Source organism: Mesoplodon bidens (assembly GCF_964165515.1).
Source record: "Mesoplodon bidens genome assembly, chromosome: 15".
Lineage (NCBI taxonomy): Eukaryota > Metazoa > Chordata > Mammalia > Artiodactyla > Ziphiidae > Mesoplodon > Mesoplodon bidens.
In genome coordinates, this window is record NC_138171.1 from 85,115,176 (window position 1) to 85,131,287 (window position 16,112).

Consider the following 16,112-nt stretch of genomic DNA (forward strand, 5'->3'; position numbering starts at 1 on the left):
CTGGGTCAGCCCCCTGGGAGGGGGCGTCTGTGATTAGAGAACATTTAAGAGTGTCTCCTAAAGAGGGAGGTGGAGATGGAGGGCGCTCCCGAGGGGCCAAAGGCAGAGTGCTGAAAGCGCTTGTTCTTCCGTCTTCCCGGCCGATAAACCGGGGAGACAGAAGTACTGGGAGGTGTCTTCTCGTTCCTCTCCCTCTGATGACAGCAATAAACAGAGTGAGAAACTCATACTCGCAGGTAAACAAGAATTTAGAGGAGACGTCCCGGGACCTCAGTGTTTTGAAAACAATAAAATTTTAATGTCAGAAGCCACTGCCCGTCTGCTGCCCCACAGTCTGGCGACCTCTGTGTGCTCGGGGGCTCCCGTGCTAGGGTGGGGCGGACGGGGCACCCGGCAGTGGAGGAAGCAGGGGGTCCTGCCACACGTCACAAGTCCCTAGCTGCGCTCCTGGCCCGCGGGGACCGCTAAAGCCCACTAGGCCCGCAGTTCCAGCTGCCTCTCGGGGGGCCAACCACTCACCATCTCCCGACTCCGGATCTTAGAGCCTCCCTCCTCCCGGGGACTGTCCTGACCTCTGGCTTCCCGCATTCTCAGTGGGCCGGCACGAACACCACGATGCCCTAAAATCAACCCGTTCTGTCTTTTTGGCCAGTTCAGATGTTTGGAACTGATTGTACAATTAAAAAAAGAGAAACCTTCAGGGCAGTGAGGATTAATAACTTCAAATCCACAGAGTATTTATGAGGTTCCTGTGGTGCTCTGAGCACTTCACCTACATTAATTCACTCAACCTCGTGCCAGAGCCCTGAGGCTGGAGCCATCATGACCCCTACCTTACAGAGGAGGAAGCCAGGGCCACCAGAGGTGCCTGAACTGGCTGGAAATGGCCCAGGCTCTTCACCCTCCACGGAGCCTCCTTCCACACGACCCGCCCTCGGAAGTCCTGAAGTGCACAGGTAAACCCGGAAACCAGCCCTGGCCTTGCTGGGTTGGCCTGATAAATCTGTACACGGAGTGATGACGCTCGGGCTCTTCCCTGAACGCACAGGAGGAGAAGGGGGTCGCTATGCTGTTACACACGCTTGCTGTTATGTATGTTGTGAATGTTACAACCTTGTCTGTCGGACAATTTTATTTGCTTAAAAGCTGTTCTTCATCAAAATTTACTAAAATATAGTCTTTTGTTCTGCATGGCAACCTGGAGCCCAAGCACAGCAATTACAGCACCTTTAGCGGAAGAGAATTACTAGGATCTCCTGGCATCAAAACTGACAATCCAGTGTGCTACCATCGTGGATACACACACCACCAAACGGACAACTGAAGACGCTCGTGTGCTCAGGAAAGGGTGTGACAAACACCAGCAGAGAGACGGAGCTGGCCTGGAGGCCGCGCACAGAGGGACCAAGCGCGGGCGTGTGGCAGGCAAGGCCCCGAGCGGGCCGTCCTGGCCGTGAGTGTCCCTCTGGCTCCGGTGCAGGAACGGGGGGCCCCCACCCAGGGGCCGGGCCTCCAGCTGGCGCCCAACCTGCTCCAAACAGCTGCCCAACTGAGACTAGCGACCGGAGGAGCTTCCGAGCTAATTCTGCGTGGATCCGACGTGAACTCTCTGTGGGAGTTCAGTGCAGCCAATCCCAGGCTGTCTGCCTGCATCCGGGCCCTCACAGCCCAGAGCTCACGTAGGGAGAGAGGAGGAGGCTGGAATTCACAGGGAGCACTCGTGGGCAGTTCGTGCGGGCGCCCGGCGGCCCTGCCGCTCGCCTCTCCTTCTGGCAGCACAGGGAAGCTCCCAGCACCCAGTTTCCCGCGGGCCGTCCGCATCACAGAGTAGCCCGCTCGTGGGACCAACGTCACGCTGCCCGGCAGCTGCTCTAACAGCCTCGGGCGCTGATGGAGCAGCTCCAGAGGGACGGTCGCTGGTGCCCTGCGGGCGTTTCCTGAAAGGGGCTTTTGGAGGCCAGGTGTGCCCACAAACACGGTTTTTCTTTTGCTACACTTGGTAAAATTCTCTCCCTCCAGCCTGGAAAAGGCCTCTGGGGTGCTGCCGGCGTGCCCCACGGGAAACCCAGTCAACCTGGGGAGCGCCGCCCTGCGTGTCCGGGCAGAGCGTCCAGGGCAGGGAGAGCCCCACGGAGGGCAGAGGTCCCTGGCAGGTGACCACCGCCGGGCTCCCGCCTCTGGGGAGGCCCTCTTCCCCCGCAGCCCATCCTACAGGGTGGGCGGGAAAGGCGACAGCACAGGCCAGAGGTGGTGGGACAACGCGGCCCCGAGAGAAGAGAGCGGAGCGTCTGCCTGCAGCTCCGACCCAGACCCTCGGAGCTGCCACCGCGTACGCGCTCCCAGCCCAGGGGCAGGGGGACCCAGCTCTGAACAGCCCGAGCTGCGAAGGCCGAGTTCCACAATAAACAATAGCTGCTGCCTGTAACTACAGGTATTTGTTTAATAAAACACGAAATTGGGTTCATTAAGCTCTGTCAGCCGGTGTGACGGGTGACCGTCCATCGGGAGGACTGGAGCCCGCCGCTCAGCCTGGGGATGTCGGCTCCACTCGGGTGATGACGCTCGCGGGTCTCCTTCAAGACTGGAAACTGGAGGCGAGACCTCGGTGCTCCCAAAGGGCAGGGTGGGGCTGAGGGTGTGTCTGTAAGGGGGCAAGGCCTGCCTGCCTGCCTGCCTGCCTGGGGAGTGTGTCCACCAAGCCGTCCTGGCCAGATTTCTGAAACGCAGCACACTTAGGTGAAGCCTAAAGGCTGAGCTGACGGAGGTAAATGGTCTGCCTCTCCCCACCTCAGCCCCCTCTGAAATCAGCAGTAGGTACCACTCTAATTCAGCCACAGATGGTCCCCAAGGGGCCTGAGCTAGAAAGCCTTTTTCTTCCAAGTGGTAACCTCCTGCTAAGCATTTGCTTCTGGACTTGCTTTCCCTCTCACTAGTCTGTTTTTCCTCCCTTTGTGTACCTTAAAGTGACATCCTGCTGTGTGCAACCTCCAGCCTGCGCTCCTGCACCCACCTGGTTTAATTCCTTCCGTTCCTGGCCACAGGAGGGCTTCTTCATTACATACTCAGCACTGCAGTCCTCTACTAAGAAGACCTCAGAACGTGCAACAGATTGGGGTTTTGAGGTCCAGTTTCAATAGTGACTTTTCCCCCTTCCTGGACTTAACATTATTTAAAGTGGGTATTTCAAAACATCAGCTTCCTGAGGGCAGAACTAGATTTGTCAATTTACTTTATTTAACAGTGAGGGTTAGAGGCGGCATCAGTTCTCAGGTCCCATCTGGACCCGAGGACTCCACTCTGTGAGGGGGTCTGGTCGAGTCCAGGTGAGTAGAAGGCACCCAGCAGGTAAGTAGTGGGCGGGGCTGATGCTGGGAGGTTTTCTGAGTAACGGGAGAGAAAGGGGGAGTTTCATGCAGGAACATGGTCCCCCGGGGCACTGCAGGGAGAGTGGTGCCGGCCCCCCGGCTGTGTCTGTGGGACTCCGCAGCCCTCTAGCTTGAGCGAGTCACAGTTCAGGATCAGAGCGCACCGCGCTCCTCTGGATGCACCCTGTGTTTGCAAAGCTGAATTTTTGGTGGTTGCTGTGACAATTACACAGGAACAATGTGAAAACCGACATGGAACAGGAGATTCAGGAGGCAGGTCCACTCTGATTCCAAAGCTGGAGAAGCTGGGCTGTACCTGGGGGCGCACATGGCCCATCAGGAACTAACTGGTTATTTGGGAAGGAAATGCAAATATTCTTTTCTTTCAATTAATGTGTCTTCTCTTTTCAAACGGCTATTAAGGTGCTAGGATAGAAATACTAAGTTGTGTGCACCTGACCACCTGGCGAGCAGAACTGCTGGGCGTTTCTCTGGCCTGCGGTGTGGCAAGGGACCCAGCGAGTCACCGAGAGCAAGGACCCGAGACGGGGACGCGCTGGGCTGGGGTGAGCAGCGCGGGTCGAACCTGCGTCCAGGGATTGATGACGTGGAGGAGGTGATGCGGCATCCCCGTCCTGGCTTGGCCACCTGCTGGCCGCGTGACCCTGGGACGTTATTGCCCAAGGTCTCAGACGGGGTTAGGAGACGCGCGTTGCCTGGTCGTTCGGAAACCAGACAAGAGCCGAAACGCTCAGGGGGCCCTGCACGCGGGAGGTGCTGCCACCCAGGACACAGGGCGGGAGGAAGGGGACTCTGACCCTGTGGCCAGGCCGGGGACAGCCGATCACTCCTGGTCCACGCAGCTCACGCCCGGACGGTTTTCTTGACCGCGCAGCCGGCGTGAGCACGCTTCCTGGGCCACGGGGCTCACGAGGGACCCCAGGGGCTTCGGCGGTCGGCTGGACCACCTGGCCAGTCACTGAGGGGTGGGCACAGCCCCGGCTCCCGAGGGGTCACCAGCGGACGGACGTGAAGTCCCCAGAAAGGGCTGCCAGAGCAGTGGGGCCTGCGCTGTGAGAACGCCGCGCGGCTGGCGGGACGTTTCAAGTGCTGTCTACTGAATGCACAGGGCCGCCCGGGGCAGACCACGCCAGGCAGCCCCCGGGGGTCGCCCGCAGCCCCGTGTGGGTGTTTCGATGCCCGTGTGTGGGGAGGGGGGAAGGGGTGTGCGAGGGGAGCCCTGAACCTGCTGGAACACGGTCCTCCCCAGCTTCCCCTGAGGCTGAAGCCCATGTGGATTTTATCAAGTCTGCAATTTTTTTCCCCCAAACTAAGATTTAAATTCAGCTTTAACCTGAAAGGTTTTTCAGAAACCTCTTCTACAACATAAGATCATTAAAAGCCCTACAAAGGTGAGCTGTTCCCCAGAGACCCCGCCGCAGGAGAGGAGAGGCAGCCGGCGCCCTGTCCCGCGCCCCTGGGTCCCAGGGCATTGCTCACCCTGAGGTGCCCCAAGGGTCCCGAGGGGGCCGGCGGCCTGGCACTGGCATCGGGGGCAGGAGACAGGCGTGGCCTGGCCACTCGCAGGCCGGGGCACCGGGGCCACCGCGCGGCGGTGGGCGCCCAGGGCACAGCTGCCGAGGAAAGGTCACCCCACCCGCCTGAGCCTCAGTCTCCTCAGCTGTAAAACGGTCGTAATCTCAGCAGTCGCCTCACTGAGTTGCCGTGAGAACTAAGGGAGAGAAAGGCCCACGAGAGGACGCACCAGAACACTGCTGACCGGAGGCGCTAAGCCGAGGAGGCCCGATCTCCAAACCCTGAGGCCGCAGCCCAGGAGGGGGAGGGGCTCTCGGTGGCACCGCCTGGGGGGTGGCGAGCGAGCCCTCGGCCCTGTGGCCGGTCACCCTGCAGGGGCCGCGGGCACCTGTGCGCCGCCAGCCGCGGTGTTTGGGGCTCTGGGTCCATCGCTCTATGTTGGGGCAAACGCGTTCCTCCTCTACCTGAAGGCTGAGACCCTTACCTGTAACGATGCCGTTTTTCTCCAGGGGCTCCTGCCAGCTGACCTTGAGAGACGTGTCCAGGATCTCCGTGAAACTCAGGTGTCCCACAGCTCCCGGTTCTAGCAATTAAACACAAAGACGTCTGTCAGCAAGCTAGCCCAATACTCTCTGGTCAGATTTGTGGGGAACGTTCTCACTGTGGAAGGGGGCAGGGAGCTGGGCCAGAGCCCGCAGGAAGTGTCAGAGAAAACCCAGAAGGGACAGGGAGTCCGAGGTGTTGAAGGTGAGCCGGCTACGGTCACATAAATGATTTCACTCGGCCTCATCCTGGCCTCGCAGAGAACGGCAGACACCGGCAGCAGGAGAGGCAGACACAATCCCTTCTCTGTCTTTCTCCTGATCTGATCTAATTGGAACAACCAGGTGGCTGGATCTGGAAAGCAACCGCGTGCTAGAGGGCTTTGCTGCCGTGTCATGTGTCTGGCTTGTGTGGGGACAGAGCCCGGAGCCCTGGCCCGGAGGCAGTCCCGGCCACACCTGGCTGCAGGGCGATGCCTGCCGACCTGACCCAGAATTCCAGGCCGCAACCCTTACTCACTCTCCCCAGGGGCCCCAGGGGCAGGGCGGGCGCGAGAAATTTCCAGCAAAACGGCATGTTTCCCTGGAGTTTCCCTGACCCTAGCCCCTTCTAGTGCAGAAGGGCAGAGCTGTGATTTAATGCTGGGCTCAGCAGGGTTCAAGCCTGGCCCCTCTGCTTGCTGGCTGTGCATTACGTAAGCTCTCTAAGCCTTAGTTTGCTCATCTGTGAAATGGGGAAAATAAAAATAACTCACTCTGCAAGGTAATCGTGAGAAGAAATGGAACAAAACACGGAAGCGCTTAGCGTGTCCTGACACCGCCCAAATGCTGATCAATGTTGGCTGCTACTGTTACTAGGTGTCAGTTATCGTACCATCAGAATATAAAGTCATTTCTAAGATGAGCTTGCTGTCACTTTGAAGAGCACCGGAGAGAAAAGGCCTGAGAGGCCAAAACAGGAGTTCAACAGATCCAAGATGGCAGATTCTCAGAGCCGGAGGGACATTACGAATCTGCTGGGATCCCTCCCCGACTTTGTGGCCGTAAAATTCAACGCCAGGCCCAGGGCAGTGAAGCAACTGCCCGAGGATGCACAGCCACCAAGCCCAGAGCTGGGCCTGCCACAGGGGCCTCCTGCTTGCTCCGGAGGGACCACAGGGCTGTCCGGGGGCTCAGTACTCGTGGCGCACGGGCTTAGTTGCTCCGCGGCATGTGGGATCTTCCCGGGCCAGGGCTCGAACCCATGTCCCCTGCATCGGCAGGCAGATTCCTGACCACCACGCCACCGGGGAAGCCCACATTTCACTCTCTGAGTGTGGAACGTGGTAAAGCAGAAGGGCTGTCAGGACCATCTCATCCTCCCCCAACTGTGAGTTTCCAGAAAGACAGTCTGACGGATTTTTTTTTTTTTTTTTTTTTTTGCGGCAGATTTTTGAACTGACTTTTTCTTTTTTCAATCGATAGAGCAGCAAAGAAAGCTTTTTGTTCCTTTTCTATTCTCAGTGTTTCTGCTTCCTGGATTCCTGCCCAAATATTCCTGTCCTCTAGCTCTGCTGGAACCAGCTGGCAAGGTTTAGGCTTAAGTTTATATTCTGTTTCCTCTCTACTGAGCTTCCTGCTCCCCACACCCTGGCCCCAAGTTCTTAGTTCATCAGAGCTTTGGAGAAGGAGGCCAGCTGGATGTGGGGCTAACCATGGCGCCGTCCATGCTGTCACTACAGAGCTATGGGGGCCATTTCTCCAGCACCCAGAGTCCCAAGTCCTCTTTTAAAGGCCGCCCCCGCCCAAGAGCTGACAAGCAGCCCTACCTCCCCCGTTTCAGTGAGATCGTCCCTATTTACAAGGATGCTCTATCTTTCTAAGTAGGATGAACAGGCTCCCTGCCTATCAAAAAAATGGTGGCTCAGTTAGAAAATTCTAAAAAGATGACATCACTGCCATTTTTCTCAATTCCCAAGACATTCCTAATTTCTCTTTTCCTTACGAATGGTGGGCCTGGCTGCCTTTAAGGCTCTGTTTCCTGGCTGCACAGCATTATGGGATGCTTCCCCATAGTTAGTGTCTGTCTGTTTAACTGGCAACAATAGGGCTTTTCTAGTAAAGAATTCAGCCAGGAGTCTTCTCTCATTTATCTGAAGAAGTTCTCTGCTTTTGCCACGTTTTATTTTTAACAAATGTCCTCTGGAAAGTAAAACCTGATATCCAGTTGGACCTGGCTGTGGTTGGAGCTGAGATGCGGCCCTGGCCTCTTCTTTCAATAATGAAATAGAGGAAAACGTCCAAATGATGAAGAGCCGTGAGGGGTGCTTGATAGCCGCTGCTAGAGTTCACTCCCACCTTCCTTAGTTACGGGGACTCTCCCCTCCCACCCCGCTTGCAAATGTAAACGCTGTGTTAGGCTGTGTTTCCCTACAGAGGAGTGCAGCACGGACCCTCCGAGCAAGCAGAACTTCCCTTCGTCTTCCAGAGGTCCCTCCGCTCGCCACCCCCTGCACTGTCCCCAGACCAGCCTCCCCTCACACCGTGATGGTGCCAGAGCCCAGGGAGCCGCCTGTTTCTCTGACGCTCACCTGATTCCCAAAGCGACTGCATCCACTTAGGTGGATGGCACTGATTTCAGATATTTCCATCTGTGGTTAGACCACAGGCTCAATTACATTCCCTCAATTATTTTCCTGGGGAAATAAGGTCACGATCGCTAATTGCTAGGACTCCCAAATCTACGGCTTTGGACTCTCTGCTGCCCACTGGCCACACCTGCCTCTGTGTGAATGGGATCCGACTAAACCCAGCGTCCTAGCCCTGGACCTGTTTCCACCCTTCGGTCACGGGCGTCACCGTCTGCCCCGTCACCCACGCCGAAGTCTGTGGAGTGATCTGGAGAAGCCCTTCTTCCCGCCCCCTACGTCTAACCAGCCCCCAGTTCTCTGTGACATGCCTCTAGCGTCTCCCCCACTGCTGGCTCCACCGCGGGTGTAGAGGTGCACGTAATTATTTGCCTTCTTCCCAGATTGCATCACCTTGATCTCTAGCCCATCATCACAAAACCTCCAGACAGAGCTGTTGAAACACTCAAGTCACAGCCCTAAGGGAAATCCCTCTGTGGTTCCCCAATGCCTAGACAATCTCTGTCCAAGCGTCTTAACTTAGCAGTTGAGACTCTCCTGGGTCGGCTCCCAACTTGTTCTCTAGGGTCACCCCCACCCCACAGACTACACTGAAGCTGAGCTAAATGCCTCATCCCCTCTCACACTCTCTTCTACTCTCTTTGCCTTTACGGGTTCTGTTTCTTCTCAGCCATTCTCGGCATCAAAAGCTCATCCATCAGGGCTGACCTCAGTTCTCAGCTCCTCCACAAGACTGACCTGACTCCCCCTGGTATCTTCTGTCACTCTTCACTGGGCTGCCACAGCCACTGCTAACGACCTCCTTTCTCAGTGGCACTGACCTCAGTCCTGTCCACCTCAGATCTGATTAGGCTGGGAGCTCTAAAGGCAGAGGCTGTGCTTACTTATCTCTGCTCCCCCTTCAACATGCAGCTGGCTACCTCTCACATAACAGGTATTCTACAAACCTCGGAATGGAAGTACGTATACATGTTTGTATGTTGGATAGATGGATGAATGAACCCCCTGTAATTGTGACAGACCCAGTACACACAGAACTTGATGAGGTAGACTTAATACTTTTTTTAAAAAAGAGAAGGCTACATCTGACCAACTGTCTCCTTTAATCCTAAAACCTGATGAGGACTATATAAAGTTTATAATTATAAGGCAGATTCCAAAGCAGAATACACATTATATTTTCAAGAACTCATGAAACCTTAACTGAGATTGATCATATTCTGGGCCATAAAACAAACCTCAATAAATTTAAAAGAAGTGAAATTATGCAAAGTGTGTTCTTTGACTGTAATGGAGCCAAGCTAGAAGTCCATGGCAGAAAGACAACAAGAAAATCTCCAACACATGGAAATTAAATGGCACACTTCTAAATAATCCATGGGTCAAAGAGGAAGTCTCAAAGGAAATAAAAATATATAGAGCTCAGTGAAGATGAAACAGAACATATCAAAATATGTGGGATGCAGCTAGAGCAGTGTGAAGAGGAAAATTTATAACACTAAGTGCTTACATCAGAAATGAGGACAGACCTCAAATCAATGCCCTAAGTGCTTACCCCAAAAAATTAAAAACAGAAAAGCAAAATAAACCCAAATCAAGCAGAAGGAAGGAAATAATAAGAGCAGAAATCCATGAAATTGAAAATAAGAAAACGATAGAGAAAAATTAATGAAACAAGATAGCGGTTCTTCAAAAAAATCAATAAAATTGATAAATTTCTAGGAAGAATGACCAAAAACCTCCACAAAAAACAGAAGAATGAAATAGGGAATATGACTACATATTTTGCAGCCACTAGAAAAACAATAAGGAAGTACTACCAACAACTTTACACTCAGAAATTCAACAACTTAGTGGATTGATTCCTTGAAAATCACAAACTACCAAAATGAAATAGATGACTGAACAGTACTATAACCATTAAAGAAACTGAATTTATAATTTAAAAACTCCCAAAAAAGAACTCTCCAGGAACAGAGGATTTCACTGAAAAATTCTACCAAACATTTAAAGAAGAATTAATACCAATTTTACACAATCTCTTCCAGAAAACAGAAGAGTATGAACTTATTTTATGAGGCCAGTATTATGCTGATACCCAAACCAGACAAAAACAATAAATACAGTAAAATAAAATTTCAGACCAATATCTCTCATGAACTTAGATGTAAAACATCTACCATAAGGTATTAGCAAATTGAATCCCACAACATGAACAATAATTATACACCATGACCAAGTGGGATTTATTCCAATCATGCAAGGTTGGTTCAACATTTGAAAATCAATCCACCTTATCAATTAACAAACTAAAAAGAAAAATCATATGGTCATATCAATTGATGCTGTAAAAGCAATTGAAAAAATTCAACATTTATTCATGACAAAAACTCTCAGCAAGTTAATATCAGAGGGAAATTACCTCAACTTGATAAAGAACAGCTATGAGAAATATCATACTTAACAGTGGAAGACCAAATGTTTTCTCTCTAAGATCAAGAACAAGGCAAGAATGTCTGCTCTCACCACTCTTATTCAACACAGTACTAGAAATTCTAGCCATTGCAATATGGCAAGAAAAAGAAATAAAGGACATATAGATTAGAAAGGAAGAAATAGAAGGACATGGATATGCCTATAAAAGAAGAATCTTTGAGGCACTGGAACCATACAGTATCTTGACTGTGATGATAGATACACAAATCTATACATGTGATAAGTTGCACAGAACTAAACACACATACATGCATGCATGTGTGCGCATGCGCACGCGCACACACACACAAGAACAAATAAAACTGCAGAGATCTAAATTGGATTGATGGGTTGCATCAATGTAGATATCCTGGTTGTGATGTACTATACTTCTGCAAGTGTTACCATTGAGGGAAACTGGGCAAAGTGTACATGGGATCTTAGTATTATTTCTTACAAGTTCATGTGAATCTATAACTATCTCAGTAAAATTTCAGTGAAACAAAAAGCAGACAGCAGATCAAAGTCAGAGTATGGGAAGAACATCAGGGATCAGTTAATAGACGCAGAGTTACTTTTTATCTTTTTAATGGAAGGAATATCAGTGGTCTCAGAGGGTCAAGAAATCCATTTCTATTCTTCCTGTGTCACTAATTTGACATAGACCTTGAGTCAATTCAAGGTGGTTACAGCAGAGTAGTGGAGTGAAAGCCAGGTGGCTATGGGTTATGGGGAGCGGGAGAGGTTAGGAGTCAGAGTAATCATTTACACTGAGAGCTGGGTGACTCAGTGGGCAGCACGGTCAGGGAGTTGGCACTTCTGGGTGAGGGAGAACTGAGCATATTTGTGGGCTGAGGAAAGGTCAGACTCTTCATCCTCTGAGAGAGGAGGGAAGAGGACCAAGAGTGAGAACATAGGGAAACTCAGATGGAAGGGGGAAAGCAAGGAAGCTCATCTTGCACGGCCTTGACCTCTGTAAATGTCATTGCTGGGAGGACAGTGAAGCTGGGTCTCAGGGGGCAGGGCAGAGCAGAGCAGTGGATGACAGTACTGAGCAGAGATAAGTACAGAAAGTCAGACCACACCCAGAGCCCAGTTGAGGTGGGAGAGGAGGAAGCTGGAGGAGAGAAAAGTGGCAGCCCTTTTAAACTTATTTAAGTTTTAATTCTCCTTATAAAAGAGTACATACTCATTGTAGCAAAGAGAATATGCAGAGAAATAAGAAGAAAATAGTAAAAGATACCCATAATCATGTCACATGGAGATAACAACTGTCGGAAGGTCTTTTCTCAGCTAATATGGTCTTATACAAGTGTATTTGTATAAAATTTGTAACTCATATAGTTTTGTATACTGTTTTTTTTTGCCATGTAACATTAGATCAAGACCGTTTCCTCACAAAACTTTTTTTAATAACTAAAAAATATTTAGTATATTGTCATTCATAGTTTCTCAATTATCCCCCTTTGGAACATTTGAATGTTTTTCATTTTTTTCAATTACTAATAATTGTAATTAACCTCATTGTATATAAATCTTTGTGCACATCTGTGATCATTTTCTCAGAAAATGTTTTCCAGAAGCATCAGTTGGCCTAGGGGCAGAGAAACAGCTGATCTGAATTGACCAGCTGGAGACAATGGAATGTCCAGGGTCTTAGAGAGGCGCAGGTGAGATTCCCCTGGGGAAGGTCAGGGAAGATATGGGCTGGGAGGCTTTAAGGGGAGACTCAAGAAGAAGGTAAGGGGATTGTAAGTTGAAATCTGAGTGAAGAGAAGTCTAGCAAGACAAGACCAAAGGCTGACTGTACAGCTGGGACTGGACTGTCCCTCTTGTCCTCACAGCTCCTTCCTCTAGCCGGGCTTCCTTCCATACTCCACAGAGCATCTCTGCCAAACATTATTACTACTTTCAATGACTTATCTCTTCAGGGTGAGCAGTCTGTGAACACACTGAGAACATGGAGCTTCCTAGTGACCCACCTTTGCTCTTGCTCTGTGCCGGATACGACAGTGGCCCAAACCTCTTTGACAATTGACTAAAGGCTATTGATAAGACACTTGGAAAGGCGTACTCACTGTCTTCATGTGTCCGTATGAGCTGAGGCGTGCTTGGAGGCCCGTCCCCCGGAGTGGTGAAACACAGAACTGATGTGAAGTAAGCAGTAAACTTCTTCAAGTTCGTTATGTACCCATGGTGGACTCCATGGAAATCTGGAGCAATGGTGACGACAGTGACGGCCTCAGGGACATCGGCTGGCCACGCCAGAAGCTGGGATGGAAAAGGGTGAAAAAGAGATCCTTTTAATTGCATGTCTTCACCCTCAAGTCTGCATCAGAATTTTATTTCACAATTAAAATGTCTTCAAAGAAAGCAAAGTTGTAATTAAGAAACCCCATACATCCTACATTTTATAATCTCACTGAAAAATATTGAGTTTAAAAGATATCTCATAGATTATTGAGTACAAATATGTATATTTATATATATATTTTATACATGTGTACATAAATGAAATATCTACTCTAACTCATAATGGGAAAATGGACACTCCTCAAACCTTCACCTTCTGTTTACTTAAACATGTTACAGAACATATTTATTTTTTAACATTTAGAAATAATGATGACATTATGCAGTTATTCAACTGCATCAGTACAATCAAACATCAATACAAATATTTTTCCATTTAGGCACCTATGCTGATTCAAAAAGAAGCCCCTGGTCCAATGGGGACAATGTTAATTATTTATAATTTATATGACACCAGTTTTCTAAAAAGGATTTTAGGAGACTGATTATAATTTTAAAGAAATACAGTATATATACACATTCCAAGGGAAGTTGTTTTAATGTTTTGGCAACATTATGTATGAGTGTGACTTTCAGTTCCTCTGACACCAAACATTTCTAGGGTTAATTAGGTCTGAAAATTGACACTGTGCAGGACAAGGAGAATATTTGTATAGATTCTAGGCCGACAACCAAGCCATTGAATGAACACCCCGGTCTTGCCAATAAGACCTGACAGGAGAGTCAAGAAGGCAGAATCAACTTCGTTGATCAATATGATTTCCTTTCTAAGAAGCTTCTGACTGTAGGTACCTCTGGGGGGGAAAAAAAAAGCAGGACAAACTTCTAGCTACGTCTGCCTTTCTAGTGAAAAACAAGTGTTTTAGTAAGTTGAATCCAAATGGGAAAAAAAAATTAACTGTGTGTCTGAGGAAATAACACTCTCTGAATCTGAAATGACCAAGTTTTCAAGCAAACTGTCTATAAAGATATTCCCTGAGTCCACCTGCTGTCACAGAAGATTTGCAAACACGCTGCAGGTAACATTCAGATGGTCTCCCAGGCCAGCCAGGAGATGCTGATCCAAAAGGAAAGGTAACCTGTACTTTTGGAAACTGCATCCAGGTACATCTCTGAAGGTAACATATTCTGGTACTCAGACAAAGGGCAGATAGGAGTCTGTCCTTGTCTCTAATTCAGTCCGGATAGGTGCCCCGAGTCAGCTAGTCCCAGTTCTACAAACAGAACTTTCCCTAAAGTAGCGAGAGGGGGACCTACTTATCCTTGCTTGGTAGAAACATCACTCAGTTGCACCCAGTGGGCTTTGAGAGGACGACCTTACCAGAAGAAGTGGTTTGTACACGTGCTGATTCCAATCAACAGGGATACGTCTCCCACTGGTCATTTTAAAAGGGATGGCTCTTCTCATAACATTGTTCAGTTCTATATGAACCACCCTCTTTTTTTTCTTTCTTTTTGTTTTTTGGCCACATTGCGCGGCTTGCGGGATCTTAGTTCCCCCACCAGGGACTGAAACTGCACCCTCAGCAGTGAAAGCACCGAGTCCTAACCACTGGACCGCCAGGGAATTCCCGTGCACCAGACTCTTGATAACCAATAATTTGAGTTTCTGAACCAGTACAGCTGATGAGAAGACCCTGGATAAAAGGTGACCCCAGCAGGTCAACACACTCTGTAACTGGATGCCGTGGGTTCCTGATGAAATGAGGGGCGGGCAGCCCCCTCACCCATCACAAGACCATGACACCCCACGACGGCCGCCCGGAGGCTGTGGCCCAAGGCGCCTACCTTGTAGCCCTGGTTGATGCCATTGATGAACTGCTGGGGTGGAGGGTTCCACAGGAACTGGATGGTCGTGGAGTTCACGGCTTCCACCTGCACGTTCTGCGGGGGCGAGGTCGGCACTGCTCCAGGGCAGCCAGGGAGACGCGGGGCAGGGGGAGGAGAAGACACGCTTAGCTGCTGCTCACGATTCACCGGCGATCGCAGCGCTGAGAACGGGGAGGGTGATGGACGCTTTGGGAAGCTAATCGTGACGTTACAAAGAAGAAGAACTGGGCGACTTCTCATTTTCTGCTGGGGAATTCTTTAAGGCACACGCAGAAAAGTGGACTCGATCACCTTAGCCCCATGGGTGAGCCTTTCCTAGGGATCCCAGGATGAAGAGCAAACAAAAGCTTTCTCCGATTGTTTTTTTCAGTTACCCGATACTCGAGATCAAGGCAAGGTTTCATCCAGAAATCTGCCTTCCTTGTTATATGTCACAGTGTTTCAAGCCCTATTATCCTTCACATGAAAAAAAAAATCCTTTTTCATAGGTATTGTTATTTATTCATTTGTAGGCTAAATTTCTCTTTGTCTGCCATAGAAATTACCTTTTAAAAAATTTCCACTTTCCACTTCTTTTATTGAACAGCTACTGAACCCAATTATATACCTACCCAGTGGCCTGTCTTCAAGGAAGTCATACTCTAGGGGAGGCACTCATAGAATTGAAATAGACAAGCGACTCTAGAAAACACACAGGGCAGAGCCTCTGCCCTAGGAAAGCATGGAAGGCCTCACATCAGAAGACACCTGCACTAGGTCTGAGATAGAACTTTGAGGAGGGAAAGGCCTTGAGAAGGGCATTCGCACCTGGGAAAATGGACTGAGCAAAGGCGTGGTATTATGAAAAACCTGGTGAATGGTGAGAAAACAGTGAGCATGGCTGGACGTGGGGTTCAGGGGGTAAGAGGGGCGGAGGAAGTGGACAGGTCACTGTGGGGATTGCCTCACATGTCAAACACAGTGGACAACAGTGTATATGGTAGGCAATGGGGAATCAAAAGCCTTGGAAAACAGCAGTGACGTGACATGGCCAGCTTTTTAAGGACGATAACCTCAGTGGCCTCTGGAGAGGGTACTGGTCCACTGGCTGTGCCATAGCAACTTTTTGCAGGATGCAAACGAAGGTCCTGGTTCTTTAGGAGCTTGTTTCAAAAGAAAGACACGGAATCCCAAAGGATCCTTTGGCTTAAGGTACAGAAACAAAGACAAGAGCCTCTTGGCACAAAACATGTGAGGACAGAGCACGGTCCTGTTAAAAATTACTACACCTTTCATTACGCTCTTCTTCAGAAGCTCATCTCATTAGGCAGAGGTGAAAAACATAGAACTCATCCAAGCCCCTCCAGTCACGCTCCAAGTCACCTGTCTTTTCCCATCTGCTCTGGCTGCGCTATCTCTGGGTCCCTCCCTCAGTAAGTCACCAA

General features: G+C 50.0%; 1 protein-coding gene across 1 annotated transcript in view; it reads right to left on the minus strand.

Annotated features, from left to right (window-relative positions):
- The window catches only part of SDK1 (sidekick cell adhesion molecule 1), a gene marked incomplete at its 5' end in the record, with an annotated part of 840,176 nt that overhangs the window by 139,406 nt on the left and 684,658 nt on the right, over positions 1-16,112 (minus strand). Inside the window, 3 exons of the mRNA XM_081255449.1 lie at positions 5,386-5,484; positions 12,624-12,816; positions 14,647-14,762. Of these exons, the coding sequence (XP_081111575.1) occupies positions 5,386-5,484; positions 12,624-12,816; positions 14,647-14,762 (408 nt within the window). The remainder of the gene's footprint in view (positions 1-5,385; positions 5,485-12,623; positions 12,817-14,646; positions 14,763-16,112) is intronic.